The sequence below is a fragment of the Microcaecilia unicolor genome, chromosome 11, assembly GCF_901765095.1.
Source record: "Microcaecilia unicolor chromosome 11, aMicUni1.1, whole genome shotgun sequence".
NCBI classification, from domain to species: domain Eukaryota; kingdom Metazoa; phylum Chordata; class Amphibia; order Gymnophiona; family Siphonopidae; genus Microcaecilia; species Microcaecilia unicolor.
Genome location: NC_044041.1, coordinates 112083147 through 112105008, shown reverse-complemented (window position 1 = coordinate 112105008; position 21862 = coordinate 112083147). Strand labels below are relative to the sequence as shown.

Below are 21862 nucleotides of genomic sequence, written 5' to 3'. Positions count from 1 at the left end.
TTAGCAACCTTTTCTGTTTTTTTCTTGGAAATAAAGAGGAAATTTTTGGCTAGATCGGAGTTTCCCAAGTCCGTCCTGGAGTACCCCTTCGCAGTCAGGTTTTCAGGATATCCACAATGAATATGAATGAAAGAAAGAGATTTTCATATAATGGAGGCAGAGTATGTAAATCAAGTTCATGGATATCTTGAAAATCTGACTGGCAAGGGCTACTCCAGGACTGGACTTGGGAAACACTGGACTAGATGGTTCATGAAGCTTAGAATAAACCCAAGATTCAACAATAGAAAATAACTCCTTAGACTGAAGTGGAGGTTTAGAAATCTTCTTATCAAAATTGTCTTATGCTTTCTTGAATTCAGACACTGTCTTCATGTTCTCTTCTGGGAGGCTTTTCTGTGTATCCATCACCCTCTCGCTGAAGAAGTATTTCTGTAGATTACTCCTGAGCCTTCCCTTTTTCCCCCTCATCCTATGACTCTTGGCCCAGAGATACTTTTCATTTAAGAGAGACCTGCCTCCTATGCATCAAGGTCTGTCATAGTTCCCTTCTCCCACCTTTCCTCCAGGATCTAGATTAAGTCTGTCCCCATAGGCTTTAGGAAAAGACTACCTCCATCTGGTTTATATTCTTTTGAAGGTTTATATCGAGGTCCAAAGCATCCTTCTGGCTTTTGCCATTGCCTTATCTACCTGTCTTGATTAAACATACACACCATCAAGAAGCACATCGTACAGCCTGTGGATGCTGGAGACAGTGACATACGTGACCAGCTTTTTAGACCCTATATCCCAAATCTGCAGCATCCCCCACATCCACTCACCCTGAGTGACTACCGGAGCACACAAGGGATTTATGCAGACAAATCTTGGTGTGGTGGTGTCACACATTGCGCCGGAGATGATTTGCAGAACTTCCCTCTCAGCAACGGAAGAGGAAAGAGGGTGTAGGTGAAAGGGAGGGGGCAGGAAGCAAAGCTATTGCAGTGGCTTGCACTCTCCCCAGGACCGAAAGGCTCTGTGGGTTTCTACTGAAGCTGCTGTTCTCTGCTCGTTTCTTGAGATGTGGGCTCTTCATGGAGAAATACTGCAGAGACCCCTCAGGAGGCACCGAATGGACTCCTCAACTGAGTGCTACTACCAGCTCCTGTGACTTCTCTATCTGGGCAGCTCAGGGGAACCCCCCACTCTATGGCCTGTTGTTTGCTCCTGTGACTCATCTCCCCCACCACCACCACTTGCTTGCTGTTTGCTCCTATGGATAACTTCCACTGCCCCCACATGCTCGGCCTGCTCTGGTGACTGTGACTGATACTCCCCTCCCTTCGTCACTGCTATTTCTTGCTGTAATCTCCCCAGCTTGCTGTTTGTGCTTGAACCTTTCCCTTTCTCCACCCCCCCCCCCCCCCCAGCTTTGTTCTCCAGAAAGAGATCATGGACAAGAACTTTGCTGAGCAACTGCAGCATTTCATGGGGAGCCCCTTGGTTACCTGGGTGAGAAACATTCAATTTATTTAAATGGAACCGTGTAAAAGTCTTCTTCCCTTTCTGCAATTATAGGCTGGGATTGTAAAAGGGTATGTGGAGAACAGGATCTCCCTGGACTTTTGTGATAAAGAAAGGAGACTGTCTTAATTTTACAGCATACTGAGAGTTTGGGATATGAGAAAGTAACTCGTGGCTGCCTGATCACCTGGGGACTGCTGGCATGATCATATTCCCAGGCTCCACCTGATTTGTGTGAGGAAGCAGATGAATGCTAAAGGCCTTTGCCTTCTCCTTGTTCTGGAGCTCTCTTTGGAGTGTCTCCAGAAGCACTGGATCATTTTACTGATATTACACCCAAATTAGACATGCTGAGAGCTCTTAAGAGGGGTAATCATTCAATGCTGTTGGTAGGGCTGGCTTAACCATTAGGCAAGACCAGGCAGTCACCTAGGGCGGCAGCTTCCAAGGAGCAGCAAAAAACATCTATAATCAAAGCAAAACAAGTAGGTCGTGACAATCACAGCCATCAGAATGTACTTTTACCCTCAGGAAGTGTGGCAGTTTTCAAATAGCCATTTATCTGTGTAAATGATTCTTGGAAAGTATAGTGACCAATTATGCATTTTTATAGATTATTCTGGGAGGGGAGGTAGTGGAGCAATCACAGTTGCTAATTTTTATTATAAGTATATATGAGGAGGGCACTTGGAACCTGAAAGTTAATTTAGTGGGGTGTGGGGGAGGGGGAAAAGACATATGGCTGAAGGTTTGCCTAAGATGCTTAATTCTCTTGCCTTGGCCCTGGTTGTCAGTAGTCACAGGCTAGTGAGGGAATGTTGAAGGTCAGCATGAGTGGGACATGATCAGAAGTGTCTGTATGCACATATACTAAAGTTTACACCAGCATATTCACAGGAACTATCTGAAAGTATGTCTCTGTGAGGCTGTTCACATCCAGGAGTGCATAACAATGTATGAGTTTTTATATTCGGGATCACATCTGTAAGTGAGTGAATGTGTTTAACGTGTATCTGTGAGATGAAACATTCTGGGGTGTGTCTTTGTGTACTTCCAGGGATGTTTCTGTATGTGACACATTCTGGAGTGTGTGTCTTTGGGTGTGCACCTTCAGGGATGCATGTTGGTGAGTTGTCACTTTCTGGAGTGTATGTCTTTGCTTGTGCACTTCCAGGAATATTTCTGTATGAGTGGACACATTCTGGAGTGTTTGTCTGAGTGTGCACTTCCAGGGATATTTCTGTGTACACAGACACATTCTGGAGAGTGTGTTTTTGAGTGTGCACTTCCTGGAATGTTTCTGTATGAGTGGACACATTCTTGAGTATGTGTCTTTGGGTGTGCACCTTCAGGGATGCATGTTGGTGAGTTGTCACTTTCTGGAGTGTGTGTCTTTGCTTGTGCACTTCCAGGAATGTTTCTGTATGAGTGGATACATTCTGGAGTGTGTGTCTTTGTGTACTTCCAGGGATGTTCCTGTATGAGTTGACACATCCTGGAGTGTGTGTCTTTGGGTGTGCACCTCCAGGGATGCATGTTGGTGAGTTGTAACTTTCTGGAGTGTGCGTCTTTGCTTGCGAACGTCCAGGAATATTTCTGTATGAATGGACACATTCTGGAGTGTTTGTCTGAGTGTGCACTTCCAGGGATATTTCTGTGTACACAGACACATTCTGGAGTGTGTGTCTTTGAGTGTGCACTTCCAGGAATGTTTTTGTGTGAGTTGACAAAATCTGGAGAGTGTGTTCTTGAGTGTGCACTTCCAGGAATGTTTCTGTATGAGTTGACACATTCTGGAGTGTGTGTCTTTGGGTGTGTACCTTCAGGGATGCATGTTGGTGAGTTGTCACTTTCTGGAGTGTATGTCTTTGATTGTGCTCTTCCAGGAATGTTTCTATGTGAGTGGACACATTCTGGAGTGTGTGTCTTTGAGTATGTGCTTCCTGGAATGTTTCTGTGCATGTGGACATACTCTGGAGTGTGCGGAGTGTGCGTCTCTGAGTATGCATGTCAAGGAATGTTTCTATGTGAGTGGACACATTCTGGAGTGTGTGTCTTTGAGTATGTGCTTCCTGGAATGTTTCTGTGCATGTGGACATACTCTGGAGTGTGCGGAGTGTGCGTCTCTGAGTATGCATGTCAAGGAATGTTTCTGTGTGAGTGGACATATTATAGACTGTGTGTCTTTGAGTGTGCACATCCTGGAATGTTTCTATATCAGTTGTCACTTTCTGGAGTGTATGTCTTTGAGTGTGCAATTCCAGGAATTTTTCTGAGTGGACACCTTCTGGAGTGTGTGTCTTGGAGTGTACCTCCAGGGATGTTTGTCAGTGAGTGGACAGATTATGGGTGTGCATCTCTGCCAGGGTTGTGTACATGTGGGAGGAATATGGGAGGGGCATGGGCTTGTGACCTGCTTACACACATACCTTACACAATTCAGTAATACATGACCTTGCTGCATTTAAACGTCTGCAGTTACTCCAGGTCTGTGGCTACTAGTGTAACTGAAGGCTTGTATATTTTGGGCACCCTAACTTTCTATAATGTAATCTGAGCACTCAGTCACCATTATTGAATTGGCATTTCCTGTGCTGCATTGGAATGCCTAAAAGGAGGAGCCCACTACTAGAACCACCCCCATTCTGTACATGTGATTCATTTCTTTTCCAGGATGGGAACATGGATGGCAGCAGATCACATGTTGGTATCACTCCCTCCTTTATCCTTCTTTTCTCTTTCTCCTTTTCTTCCTCTCTCCTCACCCTCTCTTCTTCCTTCCCTTCTAGGTGAAGACCTTTGAGAGCTTGGTGGAGGGAAGCTGTGACATCACCACTCCATATATGGAAGTGTATCCAGGGTTGGCAGATGACCTGCGGGGCTTCCTACAGCTGGTGGATGGTGTCTTCCTGAATGAGGTCATGAGATTCATGTGAGTCCCGAAAGGGGGCTAAATAGGCACTGGACCTTATTCTTAACCAGCACTCCAGTGATTGGCAGCACACGGGTGGGCAAAGCTTGGATTTTGCATTTTATCCTCTTGCATTTTGTGGGGTGGGGAATGGTGAGAGAATGCTGTATGGAGCAGGTTGATGGGCACTTGTGATTTGGACCCATTAGGAGACCTCAGAAATGGTAAAGCAGTCACTTATATAGAAAGTTTCTAACGCTTGTCAGCTGTAGTTAAAAATGTATTCTGGTAACACTCCTAGTCAGAGAAGATCCCTTGCCCTGCTTGTCTCTTACACAAAACACACTGGGACTGACTCCTATTCCCTCTTGGCCCTCCCTTCTCATGCACTGTTTCCATCTTACCTGGGTTCATCTTCTCCCTACTCTTTTACTATTCTGGACCTTTTTTGTGCTGGATAGTACTGTTGAAGTGATGGGGAGGACTGGATGCTAGCAGTGTTCCTCTGAGAGGAGCTGTTATTGCCTTCTCTGACTCAGTCTAATAGCAGGGAAAAGGGACAGGACTCCTCTCTTCCCTTATCCTACCTGTAGAATTAGAATTTTTCTTACTCTTTTTTGTTCGGTTCTGTTTTGGTTCTCGCAGAGATCCAGGCCCAAAGCATCAGCTCCTGTACAGCAGTGAGCAGAATGATGAAACCCTAAGGATACAGAACCTGTCTGTCCTACGGCAGCACCTCAGGACGTACTATCAGGTAACCAAGTGTGTGTGTGTGCATGTGTAGTATGTGTGTCTGTGTGTGAAAAGTCTCAGCTTTCAGATCCTTCCCTATATGTACATATGTGGGTGACATTCTGGTGAAATGGGGAAGTGGTCAGAAGCTACAGCAGTTCCCTGGGCCTGCAAGGAAACCTTTCACAATTTCACCACCTCCTTTCCGGAGTTACAGTATGTGGAAGCCCAGAAGTCCCGCTGTTCAAACTGTTGATGTAGTATCAGCTCAGGGGGGCTGGAGAGGGGTTCTTTCATCCTGGTGCCTGGTGGTGGACTGTTGCAGTGGACAGATTGGGGAGGGGGCGAGGGGAAGAAGAAGGCATTGGTTACCATGTGTAAATAATATTATCTGCCCTTCGCCTTCTCTGTGTCCTAGGAAAACCTGCAACAGTTGGTGCTGATGCCACTTCCTGACATTAACCTGCTGGTCCGAGATCCCCTCACAGGTAAGAGATCAGGAAGAAGGGATGGTGGAAAGAAAAGGACAGTGCCAGCTGTGACACTGTACAGTGCATGATGGGCTAGGGGTGGCGGGGACAGTGTCAGAGTATAAACAGGGCTGTAACCATACTTGTGGTGGGGGGGGGGGGGGGGGGGGGCGGTAGGTTATACATAGGGCTCTGACACTGTATAAGCTCAGAAATTGGAATTAAAGGAACACCTTCTTGCCTGACATCCCACGCTGTTACCCCTGCTGCCTGCCCACAGAGCTACCTGGGGCCATGCTCCCTTCTGTACATCGATGGCACATTGTGTCCATGTGTATTATCTGTCCTATTTTCAGAGCAGGGAATTGAGGAGATGAGAAGGTTCCTGCTTCTGCTCCTGGGCTGTGCAGTACAGGTAAGTCACAGTGGATCTACTCCCTGACTGACACCTCCTAAAACATCCTGACATGCCTCTGCTGTTTGACACACTCTGACACTTTTGTATCCTGCGAGACACACTGACCACCTTTGTACCCCAGTTTGTCCTTGCACACCTACTATACAATGTGACACATACTGACAGGCTTCTAATTTTTATTTAATTTACATTCCTGTAATATATTACACTGCAAGGTGTGCCAACACATATCACAGGACCCCACAGTCACTCACATGGGAAAATTATTCAGCATAAGGGGATCCTACACATGCTCATTTTCAAATGTGGCATATATCACTCAGTTCAAAAAATGTGAAGAAAAATGCTATGTTGGAGAGACAGGCCAGATGTTAAAGACAAGAATCAACTTACACAGACACCACATAAATACCATAAAACTAACCATGGTGACAGCTCTGTGGGAGAACATTTTGCAAGACCAGAGCACTGTATCACTGACTTTATGGTGAAAATACTCAAAGTAAATTTTAAAACAGTCCAGGAAAGTGAGACCTTCGAAGTCAAAATGTGAAATATTTTGACACCCACCAGACAGGACTTAACAAAGATCTGGGTTTTCTATCACACTATAAACCATAAAATTATACTGCGTTGTCACCCTCTTATCACCCCTCCATCTCTCCCTGTCTCACCCACCCAGCTCTCCCTGTTTCTCACCTAACCCACCCCACCCTCTTCCTGTGAAACTGTCATTAGAATGCTTTTGTGTTTCACTTATGTATTCTGATATTTGCCATCGTTTGCTCATTTCTGATCTGAAGAAGGTATTGCCTTCGAAAGCTAATAAAAAAAATGTATTGTAAGTCCAATAAAAACGTTATCAACATATTTAACTTTTCTTTGTTTTGTTTTATTTCCATTTATTACCTTTATAAGTCGACTAACACAGCTACCACACCGCTTGATTTAATTTATATATTTATAACTCACCTTGTCCTCTAAATCAGGGTATAAAGCACCATACATAAATATAAACATCCATTTAGACAACCCAAAATCATATCTAAGAATCTTTGTAAAACTTAAGCATTCCTGGTCCCCAGGTTCCCCTTCCATTGCCACAATAAAAACTGTAATATATGTAAATTCCCCTACAAGCCCTCTCTTACCCTCTGACTTGCCTGTTCCTTGACAGGTCTATATTGTGTTGTAATGAACCTTGACATATTTTGACATCTCTGAACATCTGCACCTGACACCTCTCAACTTCTGACATGCCCTTGACATGTCTGTACCCCAGAGTAACTTAAGATGCCCTAGCATGCCTGACACCTTTCTGTCAGATGTCTCTCCTTCCTGTTCCCTTTCAATGCCTCTTCTCTCTCATTCTGCTGTCTCTTCTTGCCTGTTTTCTGCTGTTTACTGAACACCTTCTCTCCCCCTTTCCTCTTTTTTTCCTATGTAGTGTGAACGAAGAGAGGAACTCATAGACTGCATCCAGGCACTGGCCATTGAGACTCAGGTAGCCCTAGCCAGCTGCATCCAGGAGGTGAGGTCATATATTGGATCCCTTACTTTTCAGCTCTGTTGCAGAGCTCACCACAAGGTGTCCTCCTCAGCTTACTGACTCACTAAGGCAGGGCTTCTCAAACCCATCCTGAGGACTGCACAACCAGTTGCGTTTTCAGGATATCCATAATGAATATGCATGAGATAAATTTGCAAATTTATCATGCATATTCATTACAAATATCCTGCAAGCACAACTGGGGGGGGGGGGGGGGGGGGGGGCTGCCCTAGGTCATGTGCAGGGGCTGCTGTGACAGCACATAATGTGCCTAAAGGTCTAAGGCTGGAAACTGTGACATCATGTCGCGCTGTGATGTCACTGCTGAAATGATATGTGACCGTGTGCCACTTACTGTGTGACTGCTGATATTCTTTCCATTCTCAAAAGTTACTTCAATAATTTAACAGATAAGGAGAAGCTAGAAACCATCCCTCTCACGGTTCCAGTCCCCCCTCCCCCCACCCATCTGACAACAGTCTCTTCTTCTTGGTGTTCCTATCATGGTACCAGTCCTTCTCCCACATAGCATCTGCTCCATCATGACAACAGTCTTTTCCTTCCACCAGCGTGGTGACTGTGTGTTCTCCCCCCCACCCCCCACACCTCGCCCTGTCCTGCATGAATGGGGTGAAATTTTCTCTTCACCTTGCTCAGGTCCTTCTCTTTGTCCCTCTCATTGTCTATCTGCTGCAGGTGACCCAGAACCAGAAGAACATTTTGGTTCTGCAGTGGTCGGATATGGGGGAGCTGGACCGAGCAGACCTGGAGCTCATTTTTCAGAACATGGTTCATCATCTGAAGCGACTGGTTAAAGAGCAGGAGGAGAGTGCAGAGGTAAAGAAAATGGAGGTGGCTGTGAGATCCTAACTTTTCTCTTCTGAACAGTAATAGAGGGAAAGGACTTTTCCTATTTTGTGACCATGTGAAAAGTACGTAGTATGGCCCTTAAAACTGTTCCTACATAGTAAATGAAGGCAGATAAAGACCTGTACAGTCCATCCAGTCTGCCCAACAAGATAAACTCATTTTACATGGAATGTGATGCTTTATACCCACGTTTGACTTGTCCTTGCCATTCTCAGGGCACAGACCGTAGAAGTGTGCCCAGCACTCTTCTTGTACTAAAAGTTCTGAAGCTATCATTGAAGCCACTTAAAATTTACACTCAAGCCCATCCATATCTGTTCAGTCACTATCAGGGCGTAGACCGTAGAAGTCTGCCCAGCACTGTTCTTGTACTAAGTTCTGAAGCTAACGTCGAAACCCCTTAAAATTTACACTCCAGTGTGGAGAGAAGACTGAGATTCTAGGGGGTCTGAGCGCTCAGAAGAGAAAATAAAATTTTTAAAGCCCCTTAACTCATGTAAGTGGAGGAAAAGCATCTTATGAATAGTATTCCTTATTTTACAAAACCTCAAACAGGCAAGAGCTATCGTGTTGACAATATAGAGGACCTTCCACAAACAGGTTTGTCACCTCATCTAAATCAACACACACACACAAGCTGGTCCAGCACTGGTTTTGCCCCACTGCATGCAGGGAAATGTAGTCTTCTTTTTCTGAGGGAAATCAGAACTTACAAGTTAAGGCAGTGCATTGTTGAGGAAAAGCCAAGCCTGCAGCAGCCCTTATGGATTGGCCTGGCAGTCCTACCCACAAAGTGGATTTCTTATCTAAAGGTATATTATAAAGTTAACATAGTAACATAGTAGATGACGGCAGAAAAAGACCTGCATGGTCCATCTATAAAGTTAACATACTAATGTTGTGGAAAGTCCCACATCCCTGCACACATTTCCAACAATTGAACAATATAATACAAAAAGCAAGAGTATACGGGGGGGGGGGGGGGGGGGGCAGGCAATATGCCAGCCCACACAGGTAGCCAATTGGCTGAATAGCCTCTGACATTCCCAATACTACAATACAGGGGGTGGATTTTGCTGAAAAATATTTTATACGCAAATTTTGAATTCTGATTTGCTAAGGGGTCCTTTTACTAAGGTGTGCTGGAAAATGGCTTGTGGTAGAGTAGGCATGGGATTTTGGCACGCGCTGATCCATTTTTCAGGGCGCCTGTAAAAAAGGCCTTTTTAAATTATTGCCAAAAATGGACATGATGCAAAATCAAAATTGCCGCACGCCCATTTTGGGTCTGTGACAGCCATTGGCCTAGCAGTAAAGTCTCACGTGGTAACCAGGCGGTAATGACCTACGTGCGTCAAATGTCACTTGGCACATGTCCAAAAATCGGATGCGCGCCAAACATGAAATTACTGAAAGAGATACATGGTGGTCGAGCGGTAATTCCATTTTGGCCTGCGTTGGGCCCGCGTAGACGCCAATAACGTTTCCTCTATCTGCAGTATGGAGAGATCAGTGCTGGGAGTTCCACTGTCCATGCCTACAGAGCACATAGTTGCCTATATTTGTACCTATTTTGGAAGGGTAACAGGTGCATCAGTGTACCTTTATAAAATTACACCAGCAAAAGAAGCTGCTCACGTTTGCACCTGCTCGGAGGCAGATTTTGCTTCTTTGAAAGTGGTCAAATTTCAACAGGTCTGGGAACTGTTATGGGTTGCTCTAACACCGATGGCACGGAGCAGAATTTTCAACTTTCCTTGATTAGAGCGTCAATTGGATAAGAGGATCTGGGGAGGGAGGGAGGGAGGGGAGGGGATGGGGTGGGGGCAAAAAGGGGAACAGTACAGGGTCCTATATAAAGATATTTGCTAGAATGTTGGGTTATATGTATGATAATTGTTTTTAGTTGCAATTTCTGGATTGGTGACATGCTGGATGTTTGTTGAACTTTATACTAATAAACATGATTTAAACATGGGGCCGATATTCAGACTGCGGGAGGCAGCCCGGCTAACTCCCATGGTCGGTGGTGAGCCTGGATATTTAATGCTGGGCCCTTTCTGGTTACTGGCATTGAATATCCGGTTTAGTTTTGGCTGCTTTAAATTTAACCAGCCAAGCCAATATTCAGTACTGGCTGGTTAAGTTTAAACCAGCCAAAGATAGACCTGCTATTTCGGCAGCCTGATTTGGCCGCCAAACTTAGCTGGCGATATGCTGAATATTCGCAGATAGCCAGTTAATCTGTTCCTGGCCAGTTCAATAGTGCTAAATATCAGGGGGTTCGTGCCTGAAGATAGGCACTGTCCGGCTGATATTCAGCCAGTGATGGATACTGGGGGGTTTTGTCCGCCGGCAGCGCTAAAACCAGAAATGCAGCACTGGGCCCTGTTCAGGCTTTGGCATTGAATCTCTGTTTTTGTTTTGTTTTTTAAGCCGACTAGCATATGACTGGTGAAGTCAATATTCAGACTTAACCAGCTATGGGCTAGCGCATAAAGATAGGACAGCTATTTATGAGGTCCTGTTTATCGTCTAAACATGGCCAGTTAGCTCTGACAATTGAGAACTAACCGGACTCTGCCCTTGGAATGCCCCCAACCTAGCTTGCTTCCTCCTCAGTGCTAACCAGTAATTTTCAGTGCCACTAGCAGGTTACGTGCCATTGAAAATGACCAGATAGCCACATATGAGCGAGTTAACCGGTCAACAGCTGTTTTTGTCTGGTTAAGTCGCTTTGAATATCGGCCAGTTTGCTTCTGTGTGTGTCCTTTTTTTTTTACATGCTTCTACTCCCTTGCAATGTAAAAGTAAACTTGAGCATATAAAACGTTGCTTTACCCACTCAGGTCCCTTACTGAATTTCCCCTGTAGAGGGCAGGCTGTCCACACGAAGGCCCTGATACTCAAAAGCCACCCTTAAATACAGAGTGCATCTCTATCTGTGGTTGAAATTATCGATTATGTAACAGCAATAGATGCTCAAAGGAAATCACACGCAAATGAGATGCGCAGAAATTCTGCAAGCGGCTCAATAAGGAAAGCGTCTAGAACATGTGCAGAACAGTTTTGCAAAAATTGTCAATGTTTCTTTATTAATTTAATTAATTTATTTATTTGTTACATTTGAATCCCACATTTTCCCACCTATTTGCAGGCTCAATATGGCTTACATAGTACCGTTACGGCGTTCGCCAGTTCTGGTATGAACAAATACAAGGTGTACTAGTGGTAGAATAAGGTTCATGTATGGTAGGTACATTGGGGGAACATATGAGAGGAAGAGGGAGAGTTGGGGTGCGTCCATTACGATCTTTGGTTTTGTTGTGTTGCAGGTACTTAGGTTCTTATGTTGGGTCGGTGGGATATGCCTTTCTGAACAGGTTTGGTTTTAGTTCTTTCCAGAAATAAAGGTGGTCGTACGTTGTTTTTACTATTTTTGGCAGTGCATTCCATAGTTGAACGCTTAAATAGGAGAAGCTGGATGCAAACGTTGATTTGTATTTGAGTCCTTTGTAGCTTGGGTAGTGAAGATTTAGGTATGTTTGTGCTGATCTTATTGTATTTCTGGCTGGCAGGTCTATGAGGTCTGTCATGTATCCCGGGGCTTCGCCGTAGATTATTTTATGGACCAGGGTGCAAATTTTGAAAGCAGTACGTTCGATTGGGTGCCAGTGCAGTTTTTCTCGAAGGGGTTTGGCACTTTCAAAGCGCGTTTTTCCAAATATAAGCCTGGCTGCTGTGTTTTGAGCAGTCTGAAGTTTCTTTGTGATTTGTTCTTTGCAACCCGCTTTAATTCCATTGCAGTAGTCTGCGTGGCATAGTACCATTGATTGTATCAGGTTACGAAATATTTCCCTCGGGAAGAATGGTTTCATGCGTTTGAGTTTCCACATAGAGTGAAACATTTTTTTTATGGTAGATTTCGCTTGGGTCTCTAGTGAGAGGTTCCAGTCGATTGCTACTCCGAGGATTTTCAGGCTGTCTGCGATAGGAAGGGTGTAACCTGGGGTGCTTATATTTTTGGGATTATATGTATTGTATTGGGATGAAATGATGAGACGCTGAGGCATATTTTCAAAGCACTTAGCCTTCCAAAGTTCCATAGAAACCTATGGAACTTTGGAAGGCTAAGTGCTTTGAAAATATGCCTCATTGTGTTTTTTCTGCATGAAGTTTTAATTGGAATGCATTTGCCCATGAGTCCATGATGTTCAGACTGAGCTTGATTTCATTGGTGATTTCTGCCAGATCGTGTTTGTAGGGTATGTATATTGTGACATCGTCAGCATATATGAATGAGTTCTACACATGCCCAGGGAAAAAAAGGTGACAACCACGTCGTAGACATGCATCCAGTGACATCACATGGAGTTTCCCTTTTTTTTTTCCCACAACAGCTTTTTAACACTACTGTTATGTCCGGAACACACACACATATAATACACGCACATGGCACATTTCACATACACATTCAGTGGCCTATGGAGTGGAGGAGTGGCCTAGTGGTTAGGGCACCGGTCTTGCAATCCAGAGGTGGCTGGTTTAAATCCCACTGCTGCTCTTTGTGATCTTGGGCAAGTCACTCAACCCTTCATTGCCTCAGGTACAAACTTAGATTGTGAGCCCTCCTGGACAGAGAAATATCCAGTGCCTCAATGTAACTCACCTTGAGCTACTACTGAAAAAGGTGTGAGCAAAATATAAATAAATATTAAAAGTGAACCGATCCACTGAGAACACACCCTCATGCAACAACAGCTCCAGATCTACTGGAATAACATTAAAGGTAGATGCTCCTTTCTGTACATCACATAGAAATGTCTGTGCATCACACAGAATGCTCATTGTAATACATTTGCCTAGGATTAGGGTTACCATACGTCCAGACATGTCCTCTTTTTGAGGACATGTCTGGGCATCAAGACGGGTTTTGCCAGTCCGGATTTCTGGACAAACGGGTGGGTGGGTAGCGGACCTATCCTAGCCTCCCCTTCCCTTACTTACTATCTACTGCCCTGATGGTCTAGTGACCTCTTCGGGACAGGAAAGAGCCCCCTCTTTCCTGCCCAGAGCGCTGCCCTTGCCCTGCATCCTGTTGCTATGTGACGGTCTCAGGATTCAAAATGGCCTCCAAGAGTTGAAGCGGCCTCGCGAGCCGAGACTTCAACTCTCGGCGGCCATTTTGAATCCCAAGACTGTCACAGCAACAGGCTGCAGGGCAAGGGCAGCGCTCCGGGCAGGAAAGAGGGGGCTCTTTCCTGCCTCGAAGAGGTCACTAGACCACCAGGGCAGTAGATAGTAAGTAAGGGGAGGGGAATATGTGACAGGGGGCGGGGTGAGAGCGAGAAAGGGTGGGTCGAGGATGTGAAAGGGGCGTGGTGGGGCGGGGCAGGGACATGGGGCGGGGCGGGGCAGGGGCGTGACATGTGTCCTCTTTTTCAGAGGACAAAATATGGTAACCCAAGGTAGGATTAACAGTAGCTGCTACCACAAATGGTAAAAGTGGTGCAGAACCCCTTTGTGCATTAAGCACTGAATAATGTGTGTAGACTGGCTACAACCAGTTTAAATCAAACAAAAGCACAGTAAGCTCTGAGCATCAGGGCCTGAGTCAGTGCAGCTGTTTCCAAAGTGAAAGCATGCACACACTTTTGCTTTGAAAATGTCCATGGGCTCAGAGTATGTGCAGATATTTGTGTCTGCATTTATACAGGTTGTCCCTCTCCTCCCCCCCATGACTAACAGGGGGAGTGGAGGAGTGGCCTAGTGGTTAGGGTGGTGGACTCTGATCCTGGGGAACTGAGGAACTAAGTTCAATTCCCACTTCTGGGCAAGTCACTTAACCCTCCATTGTAAGTACCTGTATATAATATGTAAGCCGCATTGAGCCTGCCATGAGTGGGAAAGCGCAGGGTACAAATGTAATAAAAAAAAAATATATTGTTTCACACTACAATTACAGTGGAGGAGTGGCCTAGTGGTTAGAGCACCAGTCTTGTAATCCAGAGGTGCCTGGTTCAAATCCCACTGCTGTTCCCTGTGATTTTGGGCAAGTCACTTAACCCTCCATTGCCTCAGGTACAAACTTAGATTGTGAGCCCTCCTGGGACAGAGAAATATCCAGAGTACCTGAATGTAACTCACCTTGAGCTACTACTGAAAAAGGTGTGAGCAAAATATAAATAATTAAATTAATTTCCCCTGTTTTACATTGTGTGTGTTGGGGGGCAGGGGGGGGAAGGAGGGGGGGGAATGTGGGTAAATAGCATACAGAGATTTGAAAATGTCATTTTCCATGGCAAAAAGGTTTAATTGTCTGTGGGAACTTCACCCCCCCCCCCCCCCCAAGGCACTTTTATAAAGGAAAAGTTATACACCTACTTTCTCTTTGCATCATTGAGGGTAGTTTGGAAAATATTATTATTATTATTACTATTAAATTATTAGCCAGATAGACTTAAGAAAGCCACTGCATATCCCCTGGAGTGAGCAACAAGGAGTGGATCTACTCTTTGGGATGCTGCTGGGTACTTGTGATCTGGATTGGCCACTGTCAGAGACAGGATGCCAGGTAATGCTCTTAATTAGCCCCACAATGTGCTACTTTGGTAACATATACAAATGTGAATCTGTAAAGGGAACAGTTTGTGCTCTCCAATAATTAGTTCACAGTGGGAGAGGTGTCAGTGTGGAGGTGAGCACTGCAATCAGCCCCTCTGTTAATTATAGTTGTGTGCTTCACAGAGACTATCAGAGCTGGAAGCGGAGCTCATCCATGCCCAGCAGCAGCCACCCTCCTCTCTTGCCGGAGATGAGCCTCTCTATCTGCCTCCAAATTGTGAATCCTGGCAACATCTCACTGTGCAGTTCGCTGATGCCAGAGCTAGACTGCGCCGTGCCCGGCAGGAACTGTGAGTCTCACTTTTACTCTTCCTCATGCCTCCTGCTTAGCCCTGTTCTGTCAGAGCAGCTGCATTATCTCTCGGATTTTGTAAACGGCGACCAAATTTGGGTGCCCTAATTTAGATTCAGATCTCAGATCCATACACAAACAAATCAGTTAACAATCAATTATTGCCATTAATTAGCACTAATTAGGGATTTGCGCATGAATCTGCCTGTGTGCTATTCTGTAACACGGCGTGCCTAAATTGTATGGTGCACAACTGAAAAGGAGGTGTGGCTCAGAAGTGGACTTGACCATTCAGGTAACTGGGCAGTGCCCGAGTGCCCAAAGGCTTTGCCTGGTTGCCCACCGCAGCACATTGCAGCCCTTCCCGGTCCTACCTTGAAGGGTCTGTGGGAGTCAAGAAAGAATCCCACTCTTTCCTGCCTGCTGCCACTGCTCTTCATGACCACAAGCTGGCGCCGCTGTGTTTTAAAAATGGCAGCTGAGACTTCCGCAAGACTGCCAAGACCCACAAGACTATCGCGGTAAGTCCCAGCAGCCATTTCGAAAAACACTTGCAGCCACCGGGCACAGTAGCGATTGTGAGCAAGAAAGAGTGGGGTTCTTTCCTGCCCCCAAAGAAGCTACTAGACCAACAGGTCCTTCAAGGTAAGACCAGGGAAGGCAGCAGTGGTGCAAGAGGGGGGGCAGCGGTGGGTCGGTGGGCAGTGGCTGGGGGGGCCCAATGACCTTTACTGCCCAGGGGCCCCCAACCATTGTCAGTCTGCCCCTGGTATGGCCATGGGAGAGGCATGGGTGGGTCAAAAATGTAGATGTAATATTGAATAAGGTCATTTGCACACCCAACTGCCAGCAATTGGGCACGAGGATTTTCACCTGGTTTCAGCGGGCATAAGTTCTTGCACCCAAAGCTGGATGATGGAATTGGCTTGGGACAGATCGCCTTTTATTAGGGCTGCATTTTGACTGATTCTGTTCTATTCTATTCAAGGTATTTGTATCCCGCTAATATTAATACTGAATCTAAGCGGGTTACATAAATTCAAAGACATACTATTAAGATCAAGAATAGCCTACTAAAATTACTCATTCAAATACTTATTGAAAAGATAGGTCTTCAAACTGCAGATAACCAAAAATCGCCTGAATTTGTACAGATAAAGAATTCCACAATTTACTAGCTTGAAAAACAAAAGAACCATTGTGAAATCTCTTATACTGGACTTTTTTTAACAGATGGAAATCCCAACTGTAAAATGGAATGAAAATGGGAATTCACTCTGAAAGCTGGATAAGCCATCAACTGTGGGAAAAGAGAGGAACAATCCCTGTAGTATGTTAAATACAATACAAACCGTCTTTAAAAATATCCCTGCAGAAACTGATAACCAATGTAAGCTTCTTAACAAAAGTGTCACATGATCATAACGAGTGCAGCCATAAATCATTTGGGCTGCAGTGTTTTGTAATAATTGCAACCTTTTAACTAATCTTGAACTTAATCCTACTCAGTACTCCAACTGAGGTAACACAATTGTAATCATGATTAATCGCGCGATTAAAGGTATGTTACTTATTTAGTTTTGTTCCCACTGCAGCTCCTTGTGACTTTGGCAAGTCACATAACCCTCCATTGCCCAGAGTCACAGGGAGCTGCAGTGGGAACAAAACTAAATAAATAACGTACCGTTAATTGCGTGATTAATTGGACGATTAATCGCAATTACAAATTGTTATCAAAATGCAGCCCTAAACAAATTGAAGAATAAAAAGTAATGAAAAGATAAGAAATACAAAATACAGACTGAAAAATTACAAATTAAAGAATCTAAAACAGCAAGCAGAATAGCATGGGATTGCTTAGGAACAGGAAGAATTAGGGGTTACAGAGGATGGGCAGACTGGATGGGTCATATGGCCTTTATCTGCCGTCATGTTTCTATGTTTCTCTACTTTAGATATGCAGCCCTACCTTTTACAGAATACGAGTTTAGCACAGATCTTTCCTAACTGGGCGCTGTATACTGAATATGGCCCAATATGCATGTTCCTTTCTGCTGTTTCTGTTGTACAGTCCTTACATCAGGCCATTCTAATATACATTTTCCATGTTTCGGATTAGGGAAGAGAAAGCAGAGCAGCTCCTGGACTATCAGCAGGAGATCCTGGACTTCGAGGCAGAAGTGAAGAAGCTGCGGAAGGAGGTATCTGTCCCGAGCTCCAGCTCCTCGATGCTGGTTGATTAGACGGTCATAGCTAATGGCGGCCCCCAAGGCTGGTCCAACCATTATTTATTTATTTATTTGCTGCACTTGTATCCCACATTTCCCCACCTATTTGCAGGCTCAGTGTGGCTCACAAAATGTTATAGCCACATGTACACATTATAGGATAAGAATTTCAAAATATAGATACAGATGGGTATATAGAATATCAAAGCAATCATAATAACGGAATAATAATTTTACAGTTATTACAAATAAGAGTGCATAAGTAAATCATATTGGATTGGAAGTGGATTGAAAGATCAACATTACATAACATAATGATATCAGGACAAGATATAATATTCAGTCGTGAGGATGTAATTAGGATGGACAGATAGGAGGGTTCCTTAATAGTTGTGATTGGAATAATTAGGAAGTCACGTCGTTATGGGGAATCTTTATTGTACGCCTTTATGAATAAGTAGGTCTTTAATAACATTAAGCATCACTAGGCAGTCGCCCAAGGTGGTGGCCTCTTGGGAGCAGCAAAGGGCAACTACAGTCAAAGCAAAACAAGAGGGCCTGGCAGCCACACATACTCAAAGAGCCACATCACATTCTTTAACTTGAATTTTTATAGGATTTGTCTGTGATGATCATGATTGTTGAGTTTAATTATCAAAACTTGGGGGGGGGGGGGAGGGGGCTGGAAGATAGGGGCCTAAAAGTAATGGGGATTGGGTAAGGCAAAAGGTTGTTCTATAGCACCTTACTATCCTTGCTCCAGCTCTGGCAGTCACCGATTCTATGCAGGGTATTTGGAGCCATGGGAAGAGAAGCCTTATCTTCCAGGGAAAGGTCTCCAGTAGAGGTGAGTCAGGAGAGAGGTCTCGTCTCTTACACATGAGGGAAACAATCTTCTCTGCATTCTGGAATGGTGATGGGATATTTACAATAGATGTTACTGCCTGCACCACGGGTGTAAGCAGAAGTCCATTTGGGGAAGGGGGGGTGGCGCCAAGCATTTCCTGTTATCTTTTCCCTTCCCAATCCCCCGGCAGCATTAAATCCTATCTTTGCTGGTGCAGATGCCCAAACCCCACCAACTGAAGAGATCCAGTGCTTAAGTCCCCCCCCCCCCCCCCCCCCCCACCAATCCATGCTACTTGAGCAGCAAATAAGTTGGCGGCATGCTTCAGCCCCTGATACCGATATTCCCACACATGCTTAGTTCTTGCTGCTGAACTGAGCATTCTTAGAAATGCCAGTGTCCGCGGCTGAAGCATCCCACCAACTTCTTTACTGCTCAGACTGTGTGGGAGGGGGTTGGGCAGTGGACCACTTTGGCTGGCAGGAATTGGGCATCTCAGCCATTCCATGGCTGCCACGTTTTTGGAGGCAGCCTGAGCCGAAAGGGAGGGGGCCCAGGCTCCTGAGCCCCCCCCCCCCCCCCCCCCCCCCCCCCCCCCCGTAGCTATGCCACTGGCCTGCACAGCTCAGAATATTGACAGGTCTGTTTCCTAGCTCTGACACTTCCTTCTAAGGCCTATTCCTAAGTCCAAAATGCATTTTAAAATACACTTGATTTTTGGAATAATGATTCTACCCAAACATTCACTATTTATAAAAATCTCCTTTCCCAAGTCTCCTCTTCAGTTGTCTGTGCTATATTCATGTTTTATGTGCTTCAATGCAATACCCATGTGAAGTTGTAATGTCTGCGTTGTATTCCTGCTTTGTGTATGTCAGTGATGCCTGCACAGGGTGGAAGTGGGGGTGCTGATGACCAGTAAAACAGCACCTCTAATTTACATAGGGCTAAAACATCAACATTGGTGCTTTGATGTAAATTCCACAGGGACTTTTACCTGTAGGGTTTGCACCAGTATTCAAAACGGAGCCATACAGGCTTTTTCACTTTTCTTGTTTATCAGTTTCAGAAATAAGATGAAATGCGTGTTAAAGCGAATCACACTAAAAACCCCACTTAATAAAGAACATCTAGATTGGGTCATGCAGTTTCCTGAGTATTTTATAAAAGGCTTGCTTAATGCAGAGCCTTTCATAAAATAGATATAAGGACACCAGGAAATACACATTTAGGAGTCAGCAGAGGCAGACTGACCATTGGACAACAGGGCAGTGCCTGAAAGCCCACAACAATAGCAGACCCACTCTCCCCTAGACTCCATCAAAACTAATCACTTTTGATAGGTGGTTAGGGGCCCATGACCCTCATTGCCTGGGGGCCCAGATCACTGTCAGTCTGTCCCTGGGTGTTGGCACATCCAGCAAGAACATCCATTTCAGTAAGAAACGTATTTTTGTTAAAAACCCCATGGGTTTGAATGTTTGTGTGCTACTCTTGGAACCATGATGGGCATTTCTATAACTGGGTGCTTGCAATTATGCACAGAATACTGGCACTTTCGTAGCATACCAAGGGGGGGTGGAGGGGGTGATCTGCTCTGGGTGTAGGCAGCAAGGGGGTGTGCTGAGCAGGCATGTGGCTGTCAGCTCTGCTGGTCCCGTGCACCCTCTGTCAACATCCTGTTCAGAGGCATGGGACCGGCAGAGCCGACAGACATGCAACTGCTCAGCTCACCTCCTTGCTCGGAGGAGGGGGTGCTCCACCTGTGGGGTGCTCTACCCTGGGTGGCAACTAATGTAGGTACGCCTAGGGTTACCATATTTTGTCCTCGGAAGAAGAGGACACATGTCGCACCCCCTGCCCCGCCCACACCACGCCCATTCTCATTCTCACCCCGCCCTTTCTCGCTCTCACCCCGACCCCTGTCACATATTCCCCTCCCCATCACCTCCCCTCCCCCAGGTTACATATTCCCCTCCCCTCCCCTACTATCTACTGCTCTGGTGGTCTAGTGACCTCTTTGGGGCAGGAAAGAGCCCCCGCTTTCCTGCCCGGAGCGCTGCCCTTGCCCTGCATCCTGTTGCTGTGACAGTCTCGGGATTCAAAATGGTCACCGAGAGTTGAAGTCTCACGAGGCCGCTTCAACTCTCGGTGGCCATTTTGAATCCCGAGACCGTCACACAGCAACAGGATGCAGGGCAAGAGCAGCGCTCCGGGCAGGAAAGAGGGGACTCTTTCCTGCCCCGAAGAGGTCACTAGACCACCAGGGCAGTAGATAGTAAGTAAGGGGAGGGGAGGCTAGGATAGGTCCGTCACCCGCCCACCTGTTTGTCCAGAAATCCAGACAAACGGGCAGACTGGCAAAACACGCCCGGACGCCCGAACATGCCCTCAAAAAGAGGACATGTCTGGGTAAATCCGGACGTATGGTAACCCTAGGTACGCCACTGCTGGCGCTTTCATGGATATATGTTCATTTACACATGTAAATAGCAGCAGAGGTGGACTGACTATACAGGCAGCCGGGCAGTGCCTGAGAGCCCAGAGGGTCTGAGGGGCCTAATGCCTCTCTTTCCCCTCCCTGCACACTACAGCCCCCCCCCCCCAAGTCCCCGGGCCTACTTTAAAGGGCCCTGGTGGTCTAGTGCCCTTGTCGGGGCAGGAAAGAACCCCACTCTTTCCTGCCTGCTGTGCTGCTCTGTCCAGCACCGCCATGTCTTCAAAATGGCTGCTGAGACTTCCTGTGACTGTCTCGTGAGACTGTTGAGACCCGCAAGACTACTGCAGGTAGTCTCAGTGGACAATAAGAATATGCAGTGACACCGGGTAGAGCTGCGGCGACAGGCACGAAAGGGTGGGGTTCTTTCCTGCCCCCGAAGAAACCACTAGACCACCAGGACTCTTCAAAGTAGACCCAGGGGGCTGATGCTGGGTTATACTAGTATTCTATAGGGAACTCTGGGCACCCAGTTGCCAGTCTAGAATAGGCTATCATGGCATCAAGGAACCTAAAAGGAGGTGCCCACTTATAAAATTGCCCCTTAACCCTCAAATAATATAAATGGCGCCTAAAGTTGGGTGCACAAATGTGTACCCAGTTATAGAAAGGGTCAGTTATGCATATAACTTAATTAGCTATTTTGTCCTAAATTGGCACTTAATTGGAGATAAGTACCAATAATTGACCTTAATACACACTAATTGGCACCACTGTTCCTTTAAGCTGAGTGGGACTCCTCCATCCACAGTCTTGCCAGTGGGTGGCACTGATTCACTATCACATTTTCAATAGTGATGGACAGGCAAATTCTGCAGGACTTTAGGGAGCCTCCCTATCCCTAACAATTGAAAACATACCACTCCCTACTGATAGCAATGAAGTTGGAGGACACCTTCTCAGCTTAGAGGGAACAGT

At 45.7% G+C, this 21862-nt stretch overlaps 1 protein-coding gene across 1 annotated transcript in view; it reads left to right on the top strand.

Moving 5' to 3' along the window:
- The first annotated feature begins 1418 nt into the window (after positions 1–1418).
- Positions 1419–21862, top strand: part of CCDC88B (coiled-coil domain containing 88B) — a 98653-nt gene continuing 78209 nt past the window's right edge. The window contains exons 1-9 of the mRNA XM_030219306.1: positions 1419–1494; positions 4296–4438; positions 5063–5171; positions 5568–5637; positions 5976–6034; positions 7485–7568; positions 8283–8423; positions 15204–15370; positions 17492–17573. Coding sequence (XP_030075166.1) covers positions 1435–1494; positions 4296–4438; positions 5063–5171; positions 5568–5637; positions 5976–6034; positions 7485–7568; positions 8283–8423; positions 15204–15370; positions 17492–17573 — 915 coding nt within the window. The 5' untranslated portion in view covers positions 1419–1434. The remainder of the gene's footprint in view (positions 1495–4295; positions 4439–5062; positions 5172–5567; positions 5638–5975; positions 6035–7484; positions 7569–8282; positions 8424–15203; positions 15371–17491; positions 17574–21862) is intronic.